Raw genomic sequence first — 19660 nt, forward strand, 5'->3', positions numbered from 1 at the left:
GATAATTTGAAACATGTCAAGGGTTTTTTTTTAAGAGGTCAAATCATAAGGCTTAAAATTGTTTCCTTCATGGGGCAAACCCATAAAACCCCCAACTCTAGTACAACCAGCGATTTAGGATCTTAGAAATAAAAAATAGAAAGAAAAAATTGAATATCTGGAAAATCTTTAATAGATATGAATAAAATCCCGAAAGGCGAAAAAAAATCTATGAATGAAAACCTGAACTCAGTATTATATATAGACAAAAAAAATCTATGATACAAGATATAATATGAAAAAAGTTTTGATCAATCAAAATTCATTCATAAATTTTGATAAATAACACCTGATTGGTTATCATATTTATGATTTTCCGAGATATCTATCTTTCCCATGAAGTGGGATCTATTCCTCACAAATGGGCACCTCACAGGCACATCTACCATGCATTGGGAACATCTCCCGTGATAATAACTAATAAGTACCAGAGATGTTCCCAATACATGGTAGGATGTGTGAGGAGCAGATCCGGTTTCCTTTCCCATGTCATGGTAACTTTGTTGGAAGAGATCCCAACTCCCTAGTGGGTCAAAAAATGGTAGATCCAATTCCAATAACTCTATGAATTGGACGGCTAAGATACCAAAAAAGCACGATATCTTTACAAACTGATAGCCCATCAACCGGTATCATCAAGATTGACGGAGGGTTATGATTGGTCAGACTTTTTCCGGTATCATACCTTCCAGCATCATACAAGTTGCCTTTGTTTAATCAGATAACGGACTTATTAGTGGCTATGAAGGGCGTTCCGACAAGATGGAGTGGAAAACACGCTCTTTTCAGCCCATCCAAAAGCTCGGAAGAAACAAAACAAATGAACTCAGTAACTGTACTCAGGCCGGGAGCCGCTTCTCTTACCAGAAGTTCATAAAAAAGCAGCCATGGCGTCTGCAGCAGCTCTTCATTTCCCTACTCTCAGTCGCTTCAACCTCCCAAAATACCATTCACGGAGGAACACCAGAACCGAACTGTTTCCCTGGCCTCTAAGCATTTCCCAACAATCGTTGAAGCTCTTCCCGCCACATTTTTCTGGGACCCAGAGAAGATTAAACGGCATTCTCTCTGCTGCATACGTATCTGCTCCAGCTTTTGATCCGAATATTAGCGGTGAAAATCCCAAGGTTGAGGATTCGAATCCAGTAATTACTGCTCAATCACCAACCTCGATAAACTGGGGTGTCATTTGGAGCCTATTGCTTCGGCACAAGTTAAGACTTTTTGTTTCAGTTGTTACACTCGTGGGTTGCACGACCTGCACTCTTTCCATGCCTATATTTTCAGGTAAGACATGGTTTGATGTTGAGAATTAAATACTTATCGGTGCGGTTTCCCTGTTTTCCAGTTAAAGCAATTCACTAGAAATTCTCAAATCATGGAAGTAACAAATCTGCAAAAGAGAACAGCATCTCATCTTGATAATTACATAAACGTGATATAAATATTTCCCTAATCACTGATTATATGACGCTTCTTTTATTTATTTTTAGTACTCCACGTATTGCAGGGCGATTTTTTGAAGTACTTATAGGGGCAAGACCAGAGCCCTTATGGGAATTGCTCAGCAAGGTTGGAATTTTGTACATAATGGAGCCAATTTTCACGATTATTTTCGTTATAAACATGAATATGATCTGGGAGAAGGTGATGGCAGCCCTAAGAGCCCAGGTTTTTAGAAGGATATTGATTCAGAAGGTATTTAACCAATTCTCTATTTTGTGAAGAATTGTAAAAGAATTTTTTTCCTTCGCCATGTTGCCTTGCCACCGATTCTCTCTTCCACTCCGTGCAGATGATATCCTAATTTCTATATATCTTTTTCCAGTCTTGTTAGTTCGATGAGTTAATGACTAGTCGTTTTGGCCTTCATAGGCAATAATATGTACGAATTTAATATAAAGATGCAATCTTGTATATTAGTTAATGAAGTCTGCAAGTCTTTCACCCCCCCCCCCCCAAAAAAAATAATAATAATAAATAAAAACAAAAAATAATAATAATAAAAAAGGATATTGCATAGAACATTTAGTATATGGCTGCAGTGATAAGCACCCATTGGTCTGAAAGAAATAGGCGGTTGTTCCAGAATGCCTCCAATGATTTGGATGTTTTAATTGCTTTTTCTTTTGGCAGCCTGGTATCTTGGGTTTCGGTTGCAAAAGGGCTTCAATCCTCTGGCCTAGGGGCAAGGAGCTTATTTGAATTGTAACTTTGTATGGGGGGGCGGGTTGTGGGGGACTGATTCCTGCCCTTGGGCCTTGGGGGGGGGGGGGGGGGGGGGGCGGGCGAAGAGGGCGGGGGTATTGTACTTCTGCTCATTCTAGAGTTTAATAAAATTACATTACCTTTTCTCAAGAAAAAAAAAGCATCTGATGTCTCCCCTTGTTATAGCAACTCTTAGCACACTACGGGTAGGAAAAAAGACTTAAAAGAAACCCACCGCCATTTCTCTTTCCTTGTAGGTCCTGCTTATCAATTAGAAATGCTTTAAGCAATTCAAGTGCATAACAATTTAAAGAGCTCTGCAATACTATTTTAAAGCTAAAGATAAACACACACAACTAAAAGTTTAAAATAGTAAATTTATAGTCAACCAGGCAAAGTAGTTGTTAGTCAACCTAGTTGATCCTTAGTTGCCCTAGGAAACCATACCATTTGCATTGGTTGACTAGTTAGTCATGCATATAGCCCTTAACTGATTAGTCAATTGACTAATTGTTGGCTAGTCAATGTTTTGATAATGGTCTTTATCACTTCTACTGGTTGACGTTGATAACATTTAGTAACATACTAACTTCTGCGGCTAGATAAAGTAGAGTGTAACTAAACATTTGCAAATGCATATGCCAGATGCTAGGTTAGAAGAATGGGCCCATGGCATTCATGGTAGTAATATTGTCTAATGGGGTTTACAAAAACAAGTTTTTGAGACTTGGTTAAATAAACATAGCATGAGCACATACTATTCATTGTAATACTATTTTACAATGGGGTTCAAAGAAACTTGTTCTCGGGCTAGATTAAACTATAAAACAACAATGATAAGCATTTATGTGTCCTGGTAGTGAGTAGTGATACTTCCACCAAAAATAAAACAAAGGTAGTAATACCGTATGATCCAGGTTTTTGAAACATTTGAGGATCATCCTCTACAGCTAAACTTCTAAAGACATCTGAATATTTTGGGTGTATTGAAATCACAACTTGCCCTAAAATTACTTGAACAATCTTATCCACTTGTCATCATGAAAAAAATGTTTCCTTTCTAAATGGCTTGTGGGTGGGTGGGTGGGTGGGTGAATTTCTATACCCTTTAATTAAATGCAGTAAACATGAGATAATTATACTCTTCACTCTTCTAAACATGAGATAATTACTTGAACAATCTTATCCACTTGTCATCATGAAAAAAATGTTTCGTTTCTAAATGGCTTGTGTGTGGGTAGGTGGGTGAATTTCTATACCCTTTAATTAAATGCAGTAAACATGAGATAATTATACTCTTCACTCTTCTATATCTAGTATGACAAATCTCCAGGCAAGAATGATATAATAGTAGGTCCTGATGCTCAAAACAAGGGATAGGTGGCAATTGGCAAGTCATGGGGGGTTGAATTTGTCTCCAAACCTGAGGTTTATACATAAAAGTAGACTAAAATGAAAAGTGCAATGTACATACACTAGTAGGTATTGCGGTAGTTTTGTTAATCAACAATAGGTGTGATTCAAAAGTTTAGTAAGGGTAATTTTGTCTTTTGCACTTAATTGCACACACCCACTCTTGTATTTTCATGCCAACACAAACTCTATTTTGAGTTTTAGCCAAATTTCAAAATTTCCTCCACTTTTGAGGCACTTTTCTTTCCTAGTGTTCTGCTTAAATCCCACATGGGATAATTACAGGAAAGTTTTGAACTTTTTACTAGGAGTTGGCCTTTGCCTTCTCTTGGCTTGGGTGGTGGTTCATGATTGGGAATCCTTTATGACACACATGTTCCGAACCGGGCTGTTTCTGGTCGGGTGTGGGTGTGGATTATTTGCCCACATATCTTTTATGACATGTCATTTTAAATTTCAACCATTTATGACTTTTCCTTTTTACTTCAAACCAAATGACTTTTTGAATTTAAAACAAACGACTTTTCATTTCCACTTCAAACTAAAATTCGCATCTCTTCTTTCCATGGTTTCTCTTAGAAGAGTCACCTCCTTTCTCACTTGTAGAAATGCTTCTGTTTATACCAATGCTCGAGTCAGTCACTGCACACACATCATTCTCTTATCACACACCTGCTTTTATTGCCAAGTTGAAGATTGTTGTTGTTCGTGTAACTCAGTATTCCGAGTGCATGGTCACTGAGCGCCTTCCAAGGCTGTTGAATCCTAGAGCAGAATGCTAGTTTTCCTGTACTGCACTGGACTTGATCCAGAGGAGGCAGAATTCTGCTTAAAGGACAGTGTTTTAGACATTGCACATTCATAGTAGCATCCTATTGCACTATAACAGGTATAACATAGATCATGATATTGTTATGTTTAGATATTTTTATGAAGCCATTTTGATGTTGAAATAGAACCTTTGTTTCTTTAATCAGCTACAAGTTTCTTGGATTTCCTGTGGAGCAAGGAATTGTATTAAAATACCTTTGTTGAGTAAAATTACTGCAGAAAAACACTTCTTTTCCTTCTTTTAGCAATTCTTATTTACTTGGTGAAGAAAGAAGATGCCTAAACTTCATGCATAATAGGTCCACAACATTACTTTCTTAAGTAAATTCTTGGCTACTGGCAATCAAAAACTTCTTTCATTTCTGCAACTAGAAATCATTTTCTTGTGATTGATAAAAAAATCATTTTCTTATGCTAGTATTTTAGTTGGTTGCTCTGAAATGTGACTTTTTTATCCCTTACCGCAGGTGGAGTTTTTTGATCGATACAAGGTATGAACTTAATATCTGCATTTCCTTGTGTTCTTTTAAGCTATTTTGGAGCCAACTACAAGTAAAGATGTGATATTTGGGCATTTTCCAATTTTGATAAAGGTGGCAAACCTCTAATCATTAGTCAAGCAATACTTGCTTTAAAAACAAAAAGTACTCTTATAATATTTGTCACCACAAACAAGGGTATCTTTTAACTTTTCACCAGGAATGTGCCTCATTTGTTAAAAATAGATATTCCCATATCAGTAACCAAAGTAAAATAACTTCACGTATTGAGATAATGTGATAAAATGATCTACTTTGTAAATTTATAATTAGGTCCAAGGAGTAAGTCATTGCATAAGAGATGGCTGACTTATGTGGTGAAAAAGGCTATTGATCAGTACAAAAGGTCTAAAAGGGAGGAGCTAGAGAAAATGGTTGCCTGGGGAATTTCTGAAGGAGGGGAAGAGGGGGATAGGAGATTAGTAGGTTTGGTGGAAGAGGAATAGAAGGGCTGTTAGAGGGGGCAGGGGAGGTGAGGAAAGTGAATCTTTTATCATGGAGTGTGACGGGATTGAGAGATAGGAAGAGGAGAGAAGTGGTTAAAAATCTTTTGAGAAAATACAGCCCAGATGTTGTACTACTGCAAGATACAAAGTTGGAGTCTTTCGATCTAAGGTTAGAGAATGAGATTTGGGGGTCAAATAGAGGAGAGTGGGCCGAGCTGGTGCAGTTTATTTTGTTAGGAGGTATGGAACTGTATCCCATCTGCAATTTTCTGGAACATTTGGAAGGAGAGTAGCAGTAGGACTTTTGAAGACAAAGCCTGCAGCCTGGACAAGATGGTCGCGGCTGAGGGCAGATCAGTGTTAGAATGGTTGCTGAGTCTTCCGGAATTCGGTCAGCTAGGAAAGGAGGATTCTGGAAATAGTTTAGGAGAGTTCCTGGATTATCAGATTTGTAAGTGGAGCTTGTTCTTTATTCTGGAAGTTGGTCTATGTATTCGGGTGATGATTTGTCACCCTATTTTGTAACTTCTTTATCTTTAATTAAATTTTTATTTTACTTATAAAAAAATGCGTACAAATGCTGCCTGGTTGTGGACTTCAACAGAGTGCAACTTCTCAAAACAGTTTTGCCTAATCTTTGGGTACGGATGTTCTATCATAAGTATAGTTTTAAGAAAAATAAGAGTTTCTCAAACTAGTTTTTATCAGTAGAGTTATACTCCATTTTCCTCGATTGTTGATTGATTCTCACCCTAGTTCTTGTCACAAGTGGTCGGGACATCATGGACAGAGAAATAGAAAGCTTTTTGAAAATGAATACAGCACAGAAGAAAATAAATTGAAAGGTTTATAGGGAAGATTGTATTCATGGGTAGGGGCTCACAATTATTTCAGAAACGGGGCGTATAGCCTTTTTTTTTATTTCAATACACCATTTGTATCTATGCATACAGAATAGAAAATGTACAGAAAGGATGATGGTCTGTGCAATGTCTTGTTATGCAGGGCAGGTATATGTTTTGAAGTAATGAATACAATACCTTACCTTCTTTTTCTAAAAAAAAAAAGTCACAGGACTAAGCTGCAGCTAGGGTTGCATTCGAATTGAGCTCTAATCGAATAGTGCAGGCTCGAGTTCGAATCTTGAGCTAAGCTCAATTAGTTTTGAACTCAAGCTCGACTAATAAAAGGTTCAGCTCAAAAGCTCATGAGCCTAGCTCAATTAGCATTTACATACATATATTATAGAATATAAAACATATTTTATAATATATTACGAAAATAATTTTTATGTAAACTATATTTTTATATTCTATACATATAATAATATACTTTATATTATAATATGTATAATATATAAAAATATATTCATTTTTGAGCTTTTGAGCCAAACTTGAGCTCATTGAATATTTAATCAAACTCAAAGTTTAATAGTGTTTTAATCAAACCGAGCCAAGACATATACAAGTTTGGATCATCTTGACTAGATTGCACCCCTACCTACAGCTGCCTCTGCTTGATATTGTTGGGGTCTCACAACAACCACCCACAGTATAAAATCACAAGGTATTTGAAATAGCAACCATGAAAAATCTAATAGCAGCAAAAATGATGAAATCCAAGCAAAGATAAATAAAAACAAGCACCACAAAGAACACAAAGATTTACGTGGTTCAGTCTTACTGCCTACGTCCACGGGAGAGACGAAACCTGTTATTCACTATGAAAGAAATTGAGAAACAATACAAGTACCTTGTGGCTTGCAGCTCGAAGCAACCCTTATCCCTTGTACACCCGTTCTCCCTTTTCTCTCAATCCAAAGAACAAAATCAAGAGAAAAAACCCACTTTCATATCAAGAGCACTCTGTATTTTTCTTTCACATCTTCTCTCCAAAAAGCCTTAACCCTACATACAAAAGAAAGCTTTTATATGTAAAACCTCTTTAACTTAAAGAGGGACCACACCAACTGTTAGATTAAAATTAATCCAACGGTTGTAAAATAAAACACAATCCCAACAATCTCCACCTTGACTTATTTTCCAACCACCTTAGAGATATACTATTTGCAAATATCGCAAGCCTCCATTGGCCTTGTAAAATACCACCAACTACACATAACATGAACCACTCGGCCCTGACTCCACCTGATTCAAACAAAACAGCCAATGTACATGTGTAATTGTACCCAAGCTAACAATCCTAGTTAATTTCAGAGAGGGACCTCGGTCCTTCTTCTCTTCCAACAAGAATCTTCCTCTCACCATCATCTATACCTTGGAAACTTGCAGCACTTGTCGTCTCCACTCTATTTGCAAAAGAGACCCTCCATGTGGCCACACTACCTTGCGCATTCTGTTTCTAATATCCCATCGAGGTCTTGGGAAACACTATACTCCCAACTAGATGATACAAATCCTTGCACTTTTCTCCCTTCATTAGGACCATATTGCCATGTGTGATTTTCATGGCTCCACCTACAACAAAAACCTTGCATCTCTTGGATTCTAACCGGCTAAGTGATATTAGATTCCTACACATTTTTGGGACATACGCCACACCACCCAAAGTGCAAACCACTCCATCAAACATTTTGATTTTCATTGTTCCAACACCTATGATGTTAAACGTAGATCCATCACCCAAGGAGACCACTTGTCTTCCTCTCTTGGAACGTGTCAAAATATTCCTTCCTAGTGCAAATATGCATAGAACATCCATAATCAAAAACCCACTCATTTGGAGAAAAATTGCACATACCTTCGGAAACTGTGAGAACGTCTCCATCATCATAAGATGCAATTGCCACGCTTCCGGATTCATCCCCACTCCTTTTTAGTGTAGGACAATCTCTCTTAATGTGACCAAATTATTTGCATCTATAACATTTTATCTTGTCCTTTTCCCTAGCCTTGGATCTAGACTTGCAACTCTAAGACCCCCTATCAGACGACCTTCCTTTTTGATCCGTTCCTAGCGTAACCAATGTAGAGTCTTGCCCGCTCTATACTTGGATTTCCTCCTAACCTCATTGGATAGAAAAGATGCAATAACTTCTTCTAACTTCACTGTATCTTTCCCGTACAACAATGTTGTCACCAAGTTTTCATACAAATCAGGAAGTGAGGTAAGAAACAAAAGGGCCTTGTCTTTTTCCTCCACCTTGACATCAACTTTCACTAGTTGATCCAAGATATTGTTGAACACATTTTAAGTGTTCCAGGAGATGCCCACCTTCTTCCATCTTCAGCTTGTACAATTGCTACTTCAGATATAGCTTTGTAGTTAAGATTTTTCCCAAATAAAGCTTCTCCAGCTTATCCCACAAATCCAATGCAGAATTTTCCTCCATTACGTTAAACATAACGTTATCAGCCAGGAGCAATCGAATCGTACTAACACACCTTGACTCAATGTCCTCCCAATCAGCATCCTTCATGTCTTCTGGCTTCCCATCCTTTCCCTTCAACGCTCTAGCCAAGCCTTGTTGAGCCAAGACATCCTGTACCCTTCTTTGCAATAGGGTAAAACTGCCTTTGCCATCAAAACCTTTCAATCTGGAACTGAGAACCTATACCTTTTGTTGTCATTATCTCTGAAGCAATTTTACAAGCACCTCGTAAACACTAACCTAGGAGCTCTGATACCACTTTGTTGGGGCCTCACAACAACCACCCACAATATAAAATTACAAGGTATTTGAAATAGAAACCATGAGAAATCTAATAGCAACAAAAATGATGAAGTCCAAGCAAAGACAAATAAAAACAAGCACCACAAAGAACACAAAGATTTACGTGGTTCGGCCTTACCACATACGTCCACGGGAAAGATGAAACCTGTTCTTCACTATGAAAGAAACTGAGAAACAATACAAGTACCTTGTGGCTTGCAGCCCGAACCAACCCTTAACCCTTGTACACCCGTTCTCCCATTTCTCTCAACCCGAAAAACAAAAACAAGAGAAAAAACTCACTCTCACACCAATAGCACTCTGTATTTTTCTCTCACACATTCTCTCCAAAAAGCCTTAACCCTATATACAAAAGAAAGCTTTTATATGTAAAACCTCTTCAACCTAAAGAGGGACCACACCAACCGTTAGATTAAAATTAATCTAGTGGTTGTAAAATAAGACACAATCCCAACATATATTTGCTTGCGTTGGTGAACATGGATATTTCATTATTCTTGTGTTTGACAAAAAGATCTAAGATATCCACTTGTAATTGTGTATGTTTAGATGAAAGGAAACATTTGCAATTAAAAAAGGGCCTTTTTAAGCACATCTTTTACATGAGTTGAACTTTTTGTGGCAGTGACCTAGAACATTGATACTGTATACTTAGTCATTAGAAGTCGTGCTGCTTATATTTCTTACTGCTAACAAACAAAAATCTTTCATCAATAACTTGACTATTCTCATATTAACTTCTGAGTTTCACGTCTTCTAAACCTCATCGTTTATATTGCGTAATTATGTTGCTAGTTGACAACTAACTTCTGTTAGGAGTTCTGAAACACATCTACTGTATCATCTATAGGAGTTTCAGATTTGTTCTATCACGGTCTTTTGATCTCATCAGTTTAAAATTTTGTAATGTGACCGTTGATTCATTCTTTCAGGTTGTGGGAACCATATGCATACTGTTTGCACTATCTCCCCAGCTTGCTCCAATTCTGGGACTACTGATGCTTTCTGTGTCTGTTTTAGTTGGTAATTCTTTCTCTTTGAAATTATTGTTGTAAAGTGTCTATTGCTTCATGTAGTGTTAATAAGTTGGTGTATACATGTACATATAGCATGTATACATGTATTAGTATAACTTATTGATAAAAAAAAATGTATTAGTATAACACACCTTGCTATTTTATTGTTTATATAACTCTAACTTGGGGATTCTCTATGCGGCACTTCATTTGGGAGCCTAAAGGTCACATGCATTTTCAACACCTTAAACCCATGGGGCACATTTCAGGACAAGAACTCTTGCCACATGTCCAAACCAAGATCATTTATCTTGGGCTATTGTTTGTTGAAAAGAAAGGATCTCAATGGTTAACAACTTGATATAAATTGATGAAAACTATGATCCCAATGGTTAATAACTTGATATCAAACAATAAAAACTCCAATAAATTAAGAGGTACGAGGATAGTGATTGGGAAAAAAGGATTGCCCATCACTTTAACTGTATAATGATGAAGTCTAAATGTCCTAGGTATCTTCCATGTGATACAGGGCCACATGCATTCCCATCAATACACTCCATCCAAGGGACAAGTTTCGGGTGAAAATTACTTGGCAAGTCATGGTTTATTTTTCCATTTGATAAATTTCACAAAGTTTGGGGTTGGCTATTGCTAAATGTATGTGCTCCTTTTATTGATCCTGTTCTCTTTCAACAATGAAGTTGACTATAGCTATTTAATTTTGGAAATACATTAATTGCTCTTGGTTCAACTATTCATGTTTAATTTCTGCTGATTTTAACTATACCTTAAACACATAAGCTGTATACAAGCGCTCAACTGTACCTGTATTCAAAGCATATGGGATGGCCCAAGCATCCATATCTGATTGTGCAACTGAAACTTTTTCAGCCATCCGTACTGTAAGTTCTCAAAATTCTATAATTAAATGTTTTTTTCTACTTTTGGTGGATTTATGATTTCCCTTTGTCAAGGAATATCTGTTACTTGCATATGTCATCAGACCAGAGAAAATATCTTATTGGGCTTGGGTGATAAAGCTGTATTTTTCTACATTTTTACGATTAACTCTAGTAATGATATTTGCTGCAGGTGAGATCTTTTGGTGGTGAAAAGCGTCAAATGTCAATGTTTGGTAAGCAGGTAAGGTTTGTTTCTTTATAGAGGTCGTGGATGTACAAATATTCTTGGGAACCATTAAGTTCCATTTTGTGCTTGCAGATTCGTGCTTACCAGAGCAGTGGCATGAAGCTTGGAACTTTCAAATCTTCTAATGAGTCTCTGACTAGAGTAGTTGTTTATATTTCTTTGATGGCTCTGTACTGTCTTGGAGGGAGCAAAGTAAAGGCAGTAAGCACTTCTAATTGATAAGTTCTTATCTTAACCTTATCTTCTTTTCATTGATATACCATATCTTACCTATTCATTGAACATGTTTCCATTCCCCGAGGCAGGATTATAAGGCTTTAAATGGTTCCGTGTGATCATATAGTCCAGGTTTTGCTGTTGCTAAATTAATATTTGCTACTCATACCTAATCTATTATAATTGTTTAAAATGTTTGACTTCTCTGCTTGCAGGGTGAACTTTCTGTTGGAACTGTGGCTTCATTTATTGGATACACTTTCACATTGACTTTTGCTGTAAGTTATTCTGCATTTTGGTCATACCATTTCCATCCTATGGTGTACTATCTGATCTAATAAGTGGTCCAGGTTCAAGGATTTGTTAACACACTTGGTGATCTTCGCGGCAGTCTTGCTGCTATTGAGAGGATTAATTCTGTTTTATCTGGGACTGAAATTGATGAATCCCTTGCTTATGGTTTAGAAAGAGAACTCAACAAAAATGAAGTGGATGATGACAATCTCCGATTATTCTATGCCAATGGTTCCACTGAGAACAATCAAGCTCTAAATACTCATTACATGACAGCTTTAAAATCAATTAATAGTGGGTGTACTCTAGCTTGGTCTGGCGACATTTGTCTTGAAGGTATTAAAACCTAGTTTTAAATGTCTGAGATTTCAATTTTGAATTTCCTTTTTTTATTTTTGTGGAAGGAAATAAAAAACAAATCTTCCTTACTCATTATGTTTTTCTTTTGGTTATGGGGATCATTACTTGGTATAATGGTAAAATCTTGGGCCAGAAAGTGTTCTAATGGGGTTCAAGCCTGAAAGCGGCCACTTTGTGCAAATTTTTTTTTAAGGCAAAGGTTAGGACTGTATCCAGTCTACCCCTCCCAAGGCACCAGATAGCTGAGGCCAGAGTTGGGTAATGACATTTTTGTTATCGTTCTTTTTTTTTTTTTTGTGTGTGTGTGTGTGTGGATGTCATTTTGGGTGCATTACGATTAAAGAATGCCTTTTGGATGTATCTTTTTCGTCATTTCTCCTTTACTCAAGATTTGGCCATGTTGTTAATCCTGGAAAATGAAGGAAAAGAATGTGGGTAATTTTTAACTAGGGCTAATCATTGGCCGAAATCCCTGGTTTCTTTCAACTCTTTCTCCTTTGATGATATCTGGAGAAATTGGGCTGCAAATTGCACACACTTCAGTTAGGAAAAACAGAACTGCAACAGGCTATGTAACTCCATCGGAAGGGGTTATTAAATCGAATTTTGATGGAAGTAGTCAAGGTAATCCGGGACTGTCTGGCATAGGAGGAATCCTGAGGAATGAGAATGGCAACATCATCTCTTTTTTTTTTTTTTCAGGCCCGGTTGGGATAGGGGATTCCACCAGAGCTGAGATGTTGGCCGCAGTACAAGGATTCAGATTGCCAAACAATTAGGAGTGGAGAACTTGCTAATTGAAGGGGATTCTAAAGCGATAGTGGGCACTGGGCTGGTTGTCAAATCCAGACTCAGTTGTTTAGAGTTATAGGGATCTCATAAAAAAAAAGTGAAATGCTTAACAACACACATGATGTGTAGATTCCAGTGGGTAGGTAGGGAGGCAAATGCCTTGGCTGATTTTCTTGCTAACAGGGGTCCTCTAGGGATCAGTTATTTTGGGCAGCTTTGTAATCTTTATTTCTGATCACTTGTAATGCTTAGGGGAGGCTGCATCTTGTGCCTCTTCAAGGGATGCTTGTAAAGCTTTATTCTTCTTGGTTAATAAAATTAATTCTCAATTATCAAAAAAGAAAAAAAAAACTCCTTTCCCTGAAGGTGCCATGGCTTGGCTGAGTCATTGTTGGTTGATGATTCACCCAACAAAGGACTTGGCCATGGATTTTTTAAACTAGCTCAACTGACCTCTGTCTTGATACAACTGGAAACTGACCTGCTTCAGTGATGTTCATTTTTTACTTGCAACTTCTAACCATTCTTTCTGTAGTCCTGGTGTATATGGGTGAGAAAGTTGGTTTAATATTTTGAATATTGTATCTAATTAGCACTGCTTTGCCTTTGGTGCCACAATTGTATTTTCTTTGGTCAGTCCAGGATTCCCTAGGATGTTGTGATAATATACAGGGATCTTAATTTACTCACAGTTTTCCAACTAATACCTCTCAATTTCTTTCACAGATGTGTACTTCTCTTATCCTTTGAGGCCCGATGTGGAAATATTAAATGGTCTTAATTTAAAGCTAAAATGTGGAACTATAACAGCTCTAGTTGGTCCTAGTGGTGCAGGAAAAAGTACAATTGTGCAGCTACTGGCACGTTTCTATGAGGTGTAGTTTCTTTTTCCATATAAATCCACTTTTTTCCTCATCAGGTGACTTGAGAGTTGATAGAATTCTAATATGTACTACCTGGAATTTTTAGCCAACAAGAGGTCGCATAACAGTTGCAGGTGAGGATGTAAGAACTTTCGATAAGAGTGAATGGGCCCGAGTTGTCTCCATAGTGAACCAGGTACTTATGTACATCTTCAAACAGTTGTAATATAAACATGTGGCATACCATTTTTGTCTTCTTTGCACTTCTGAAACTACCATTTTAGTTTGAGCATACAGTAGAAGTTACTCCTTAAGAGTATACCTGCTTAAAAAAAAAAAATCATGTTATTGCTGTCTCTCCTAAACAATGGATGCAGGAACCTGTTCTGTTCTCTATGTCTGTTGGAGAAAATATTGCATATGGGCTGCCAGATGATAATGTCTCAAAAGATGATGTGATTAAGGCGGCCAAAGCTGCAAATGCTCATGAATTCATAATTTCTCTTCCACAGGTTTGATACCCTTGAAATATGTTTCAGGTGGATCATACAGTTGTACCTTTTAGAAAATTTCTCATTTTTTTTTGCTTGGCTTGAAGGGTTATGACACTCTTGTTGGTGAACGCGGAAGCCTGTTGAGTGGTGGACAGAGGCAGGTAATAGAGCTAAGTTTCAGGGATGCCTGACAACAGTGAAAAGAGATTTGAAATAATTGTATAAGGTATTCCACTCTTCCTATTTGCAGAGAATTGCCATTGCCAGGGCTCTGCTCAAGAATGCTCCTATTCTGATTCTTGATGAGGTATGCTTTCAGACATCTCCTCTGTCTACATGTGTTCTCTGAAATTGTTAAATTTTATGTTACTCTGCTGCAGGCAACAAGTGCTTTAGACACAGTTAGTGAGCGCCTGGTTCAGGAGGCTCTTACCCATCTGATGAAAGGAAGAACCACATTGGTGATTGCTCATAGGTTAAGCACTGTCCAGAATGCACATCAAATTGCTCTTTGTTCAGATGGGAAGATTGCAGAACTAGGCACCCATTTTGAATTGTTGTCTAGGAAAGGTCAATACGCTTCATTAGTTGGTGCCCAGAGGCTTGCATTTGAATGAAGCAGAAGGAAGATTATAAATTTATGCTCATGATGGCGAATCAGCATGGAAATGAACTGTAAGTGCAAATTTCTCCTTTTTGTATCCTCTACTGACCCCAAATCTGATCTCCCTGTTTTGAGTTTTCTTTTTCTTGTGAGATAGTCTTGCCATTTATGAGAGCAGAAGACTCGGGATAGAGGTTTCAGAAGGGATAATTGCAGTTTTTATTGGATGAAATCACTTTCATGCTGCCAGTATCTGAATGAAGTGCATGGGGGTTTCATCAGAACTTTATTGTGTATTTGGTTGGTGAACAATTAACAAATAATACACAATTGCACCCCAAAACTCAATTGATGACCTTGGGAGGCATTTACAATGTGCTCTTGCATACTTAATTGTGGGCTGATACTTGTAAGTGCTGCACTTTCCCTTTCTCTTGTGGACAATGCCACAATGGGATTTGTGAATTGTAAAGACAATTTAGACTCATTGTTGTATGAAAACCAATTAAATAAATGGTTTATACTTTCTTTTCCCTTTCTTTCTCTCGACTCCCTAGTCCCCACCCTCAAATTTCTGGTAAGGTAAAAGCGAATAAGATTAGTTGTGTGGGTAGACTCAATTAATGGCTTTAATGAAATTTTATTTTTAAGGTCCTATGCCAAGAAAAAAAGGTGAAAAATATCCAATTGTTCTTGTCAATGATCATATTCACTTTGTCTTGCATGGGAAACATTTTCAAGTCCAAAACGAACTTCGATGAGATCTCCACTTGACCTTTAAAATGGGTAGGGTGTTGGTCAAATTGCATAGACCATTCCTGAACCAACAAGAAAATAAACAGGCTACAGGCTTGGTTCAAAGATCTGACCCTATCATTAATCAAGCTTATTGGATCTGACCCGATAACTTTCGACAATTATCGACAAGCCAATATCGTTGAAAGTTTCTGAGCATTCCAAAGGTCGACACGTAATCAGGTAGAATGTCAGCCTAAAGAACCTGGATTTCCTGCACTCAGTTTGGTGTGGGACGTGGTGCATTTTTAATAAGATTCAACCATGTCACCTTTTCAGGGACGTCGTTGCAATCTTCAGGGTTCAATGTTGACGAAACAGAAGAGATTTTTCTGTTAATTGTTATTAAGAGAAAAAAATCAGTTATGAGCATATACCATTAACAAATGTTTTGTAGGAATAGAGTGTTCTTCAACCAAGGGGTGGAATTCAATTAAATTTCTATTCGTGAAATTTCTTGGCATTCAAATAGGTTTACAATATAGAACCCAGGAGACATTTTTCTCATAACCATTATTACTAGGAAAAAGGTGCCTGAAATTTTATAAATCTAAATCATTTAGGCTCCGTTTGGTTTGTGGGATGGGGATGAGAATTTGTTTTGAGAGAAAGAGGGGAATGGGATGAAAAAAAAAGTGGGATGGAGATTCCAAAACCATGGATTCAGGGTCGCATATAGTTTCCATCTCCTTCGTCGTCTTCCTCGTCTTCCTCGTCTTCCTCCTCCCTCCCGCATGCCTCGTCCTCTGTTGACTCTCCTTCCCTCCTTCAAGCTCCGATTAGCAAATACAAAATGCAGCCCTTTCCCCTTTTTGACTTTGAGCCATCGCAGCCCTCTGCAAAGCGAACAACACATCTGAGCCACTTGGAGCCCTTTTACCATGTCCTCCCACGCTCCTCCTCTCTTCTTCTTGAGGTGGTCGTCTTGAATCCGAAGCAAAAATTGCAAACGATGATGATGGACCACCATGACAACCAAGAGACGTGAATGCTGCTTGGCCTACACCTCCAATATGGACTGCAGAGCCTTGCCATATCCTCAGCTGTTGCTTGGTGGGCACGAGGACACCCCAGTTGATGAGCTTGTGGTTCTTTTTCAGGGTGGTAGAAGCAACAAAGCAAGGTATTGCTGGTGGTGACGCTGCTGCACCTACGACCCCGACCAGCATTTTGTTTGGTTCCCTACTTCCAACTCGTAATAACCAGAGAGATCTTTGCCAATGGGTGAGGCTAACGATCTTCTCTGTACAGGTGAGGCTAACGATGAATGGGATAAGGCCACCGCTGCTAAGAGTTGCAGCGGCAGCGATCAGGAAATAAAGAGTTGCAACAACAACGAATGTGGCAGGAAGTCGGATGAGGAAGGAGAAATAGAAAATAAAAGAAAGAATGGAGGGAGAGAGGGAGAGAGGGAGAGAGAATGAGAGATCGGAGAGGAGAGAGATCGTCGCCGCCGCTCCTCTGGTTCGAACAGCGAGGAGAATGAACAGTCGATTCTCTCTAATACTTCAGTCCCTTATACACTTTCCCATCCCAATAAAACCGAACAATAGAAAATTAAATTTGTAGACTTTCAAATCTCATCCCATTTCACTCAAATCTTTCCGCAAACCAAACGGAGGCTTAAGGAATCACCATCGAATCTAATCCACATAAGCACATGGGTAGTTTAAATGTGGTTTCCATCTACCTATTCTAATTCGTTGCTTAACTCGATGCAAAGTGCATCTTGATGTTGTAGAATACTCTTGTTGTAGCATCACTTGTAAAAAATCAAGATCCAAGCGATAAGAAGAAGAAGAACATTTGATGAAATCAAATTATTTTATTGAAAATGACTTTCACCCTTCATTGAAATTTGAAGAAGAAAATAAAGTCGGTTCAGAGTTTCGATATAGTCTGATATGCCAAATTGGGTGTATCGGACATTCTATCAGCACTCTTTTATATTTTCTTTAGTTTTTCTTTTTCAAAATATGTTCATGGGTTTAGTTAAAGGCCTAATTACCCCCTGAAACAGGTCGTAACCTGAAACTCCTTACATTTCGCGTATTGATGACCCATCGATATTATATATATCGGCTGATATGAAACGAAATTTTTAACTTGGAAAAAACTTCTGATGCATTGTAATCCGGGCACTCCTATTTGGCAGTCGACTAATTCCTAACTAGCGATGGACGGCACCTGAGAAAAAGTGGTGAAGGATTCTCGGGGGATTTGCCTGGTGGGAATACTCCGATGCTTTAATTTAGAACATTTGAGAGAGCGGTAAGGAATGCAAAGAGAGCTAAGAGTGCAGGTAGCGTTAGATCAATGAAAGTTCGAGATTAACTCAAGATCCCTTTTTTCCCTTCGATGAATGACATGCCCCGGATGAATGACACGACTTCTATCGCAGTCATTATTTGCCAGGGCTGCGCAGGTAACCGTTGTAGAGTACTACCCAATCGGATGAATGACACGTCCCGGAAAAGACGGACATGCCACCAACTGTCAAGAGACATGGGTGCAGTCTGTCAGGCTAGTAGGGATTGCGTCGTAGCGAGCTTGTCAGATAGAAGCTTCCTGAAAACGTCGCGTTGCTTAGTGCAGTCTGACAAGTACGGTCTTGTCAGATAGAAGCTTCCTGAAAACGTCACGTCGCTTAGTAGCAAACTGCCTTGTAGCGAGCTATCCTATTACGAGCTGCCTTGTAGCGAGCTATCCTATTACGAGCTGCCTTGTAGCAAGCTCCTAAAGGTACTTCGAGGTGATTCCGCCTGAGGTTGCCTTTGGGGCAGTTCTCCTGCCTAAGTATTGGAGCGAGCTGGTTATCCTGACTCGCGAGTTGGGATAGACTTGTCTTGGAGTATTCCCTTTCAGTACATCGGGGGTCCTCGAGCTCGCGTTGTAGCAAGCTCATCCTGTGGCGAGCTATAATGTAGCGAGATGTCCTACGAGCTCGTTACTTAGTCGCAGCCAAGCTGTTATGCTGAGTTGTCACTTGTGTTGAGTCACGTCCACGTGTCACCTTCTCAGGAGGTCGGGTCATATCACCCTCCATCAATTACCCCCCACTCCTCGAGCTAAGGATTCTACTCTAGTGCGAGAAGTTCATGGAGTGTGACAGGTGGATTTGACCCGAAATTCAAACTTGATTGATTGATTGCATTAAATACACACGTGGAAGTCAGGGGATTTATGGACTTTTCGAATGCCAAAAAATGCGCCAAAGGTCAACTGTGCAGAAGCTCTCTAAACCATGGCCCTCTAGACCAACATTCACTCTGACTATGCTCTCGTTGAGAGGTCAACCGCGCAGAAGCTCTAGGGCGAGCTCGATCGGGCCCGGGGTGAAGTCCTTTAGGCTCGAAAGGGGAGCGAGGCCCAGGAATTGTTCGTCCAGGACCAGGAAGCACAGATCGTCCGGCTATCTGAGGAGAGCGCTCGCTACCGGGAGGAGTCATCAAGGGTGGCAGCGGAGAGGGAGCTTCTTCACCAGTAGATCCAGGACTTAGAGTCCACGCTTCAGGATTGGACTCAGAACTTCGACACCACGGTGGAGGCTGAGCGAGCTAAGGCAGTGTGGGACTTCAAGGACTCCCAAGAGTACCACGACCTCCAGGCGGAGTACGGCTCGAGCTCCTACTGTTCTGGATTTAAACTCTGCTGCTGGCTGGTCCGAAAGAAGTTCTCCGGGCTCAGCCTCGACGGCATAACAATGAAGGGTCTGGATCCAGAGACGACGGACCTAGCGCAAGAGGAGGAGCCCGACTCTCCAAAGGATGATGAGGATATGGAGGCGGCGGATCCCTGAGGCCGGTTGCTGCTCTTCTGTTTTCTTTTTTTGAATGGATTCTGGTGGTTCCCGAGTGTTAGAACCCGGTTTTAAATATCTCTTTTTTTTATGAACTCTCTTGGG

General features: G+C 39.1%; 1 protein-coding gene across 1 annotated transcript; it reads left to right on the forward strand.

The window, feature by feature from the left end:
• Positions 1–796: 796 nt before the first annotated feature.
• ABCB28 (non-intrinsic ABC protein 8) lies at positions 797–15495 on the forward strand. Its single transcript, XM_088961886.1, has 18 exons — positions 797–1326; positions 1550–1737; positions 4959–4982; positions 5503–5532; positions 5885–5907; positions 10063–10193; positions 10991–11091; positions 11282–11332; positions 11411–11539; positions 11770–11832; positions 11905–12184; positions 13727–13875; positions 13970–14059; positions 14241–14375; positions 14462–14518; positions 14608–14664; positions 14738–15032; positions 15119–15495. The coding sequence occupies exons 1-17, from the start codon at positions 927–929 to the stop codon at positions 14972–14974; spliced, it is 2145 nt and encodes a 714-aa protein (XP_088818012.1). The 5' UTR covers positions 797–926; the 3' UTR covers positions 14975–15032; positions 15119–15495.
• The last annotated feature ends 4165 nt before the right edge of the window (positions 15496–19660 follow it).

Source organism: Nelumbo lutea, chromosome 1 (assembly GCF_056320005.1).
Source record: "Nelumbo lutea isolate HS-2025 chromosome 1, American lotus-T2T, whole genome shotgun sequence".
Lineage (NCBI taxonomy): Eukaryota > Viridiplantae > Streptophyta > Magnoliopsida > Proteales > Nelumbonaceae > Nelumbo > Nelumbo lutea.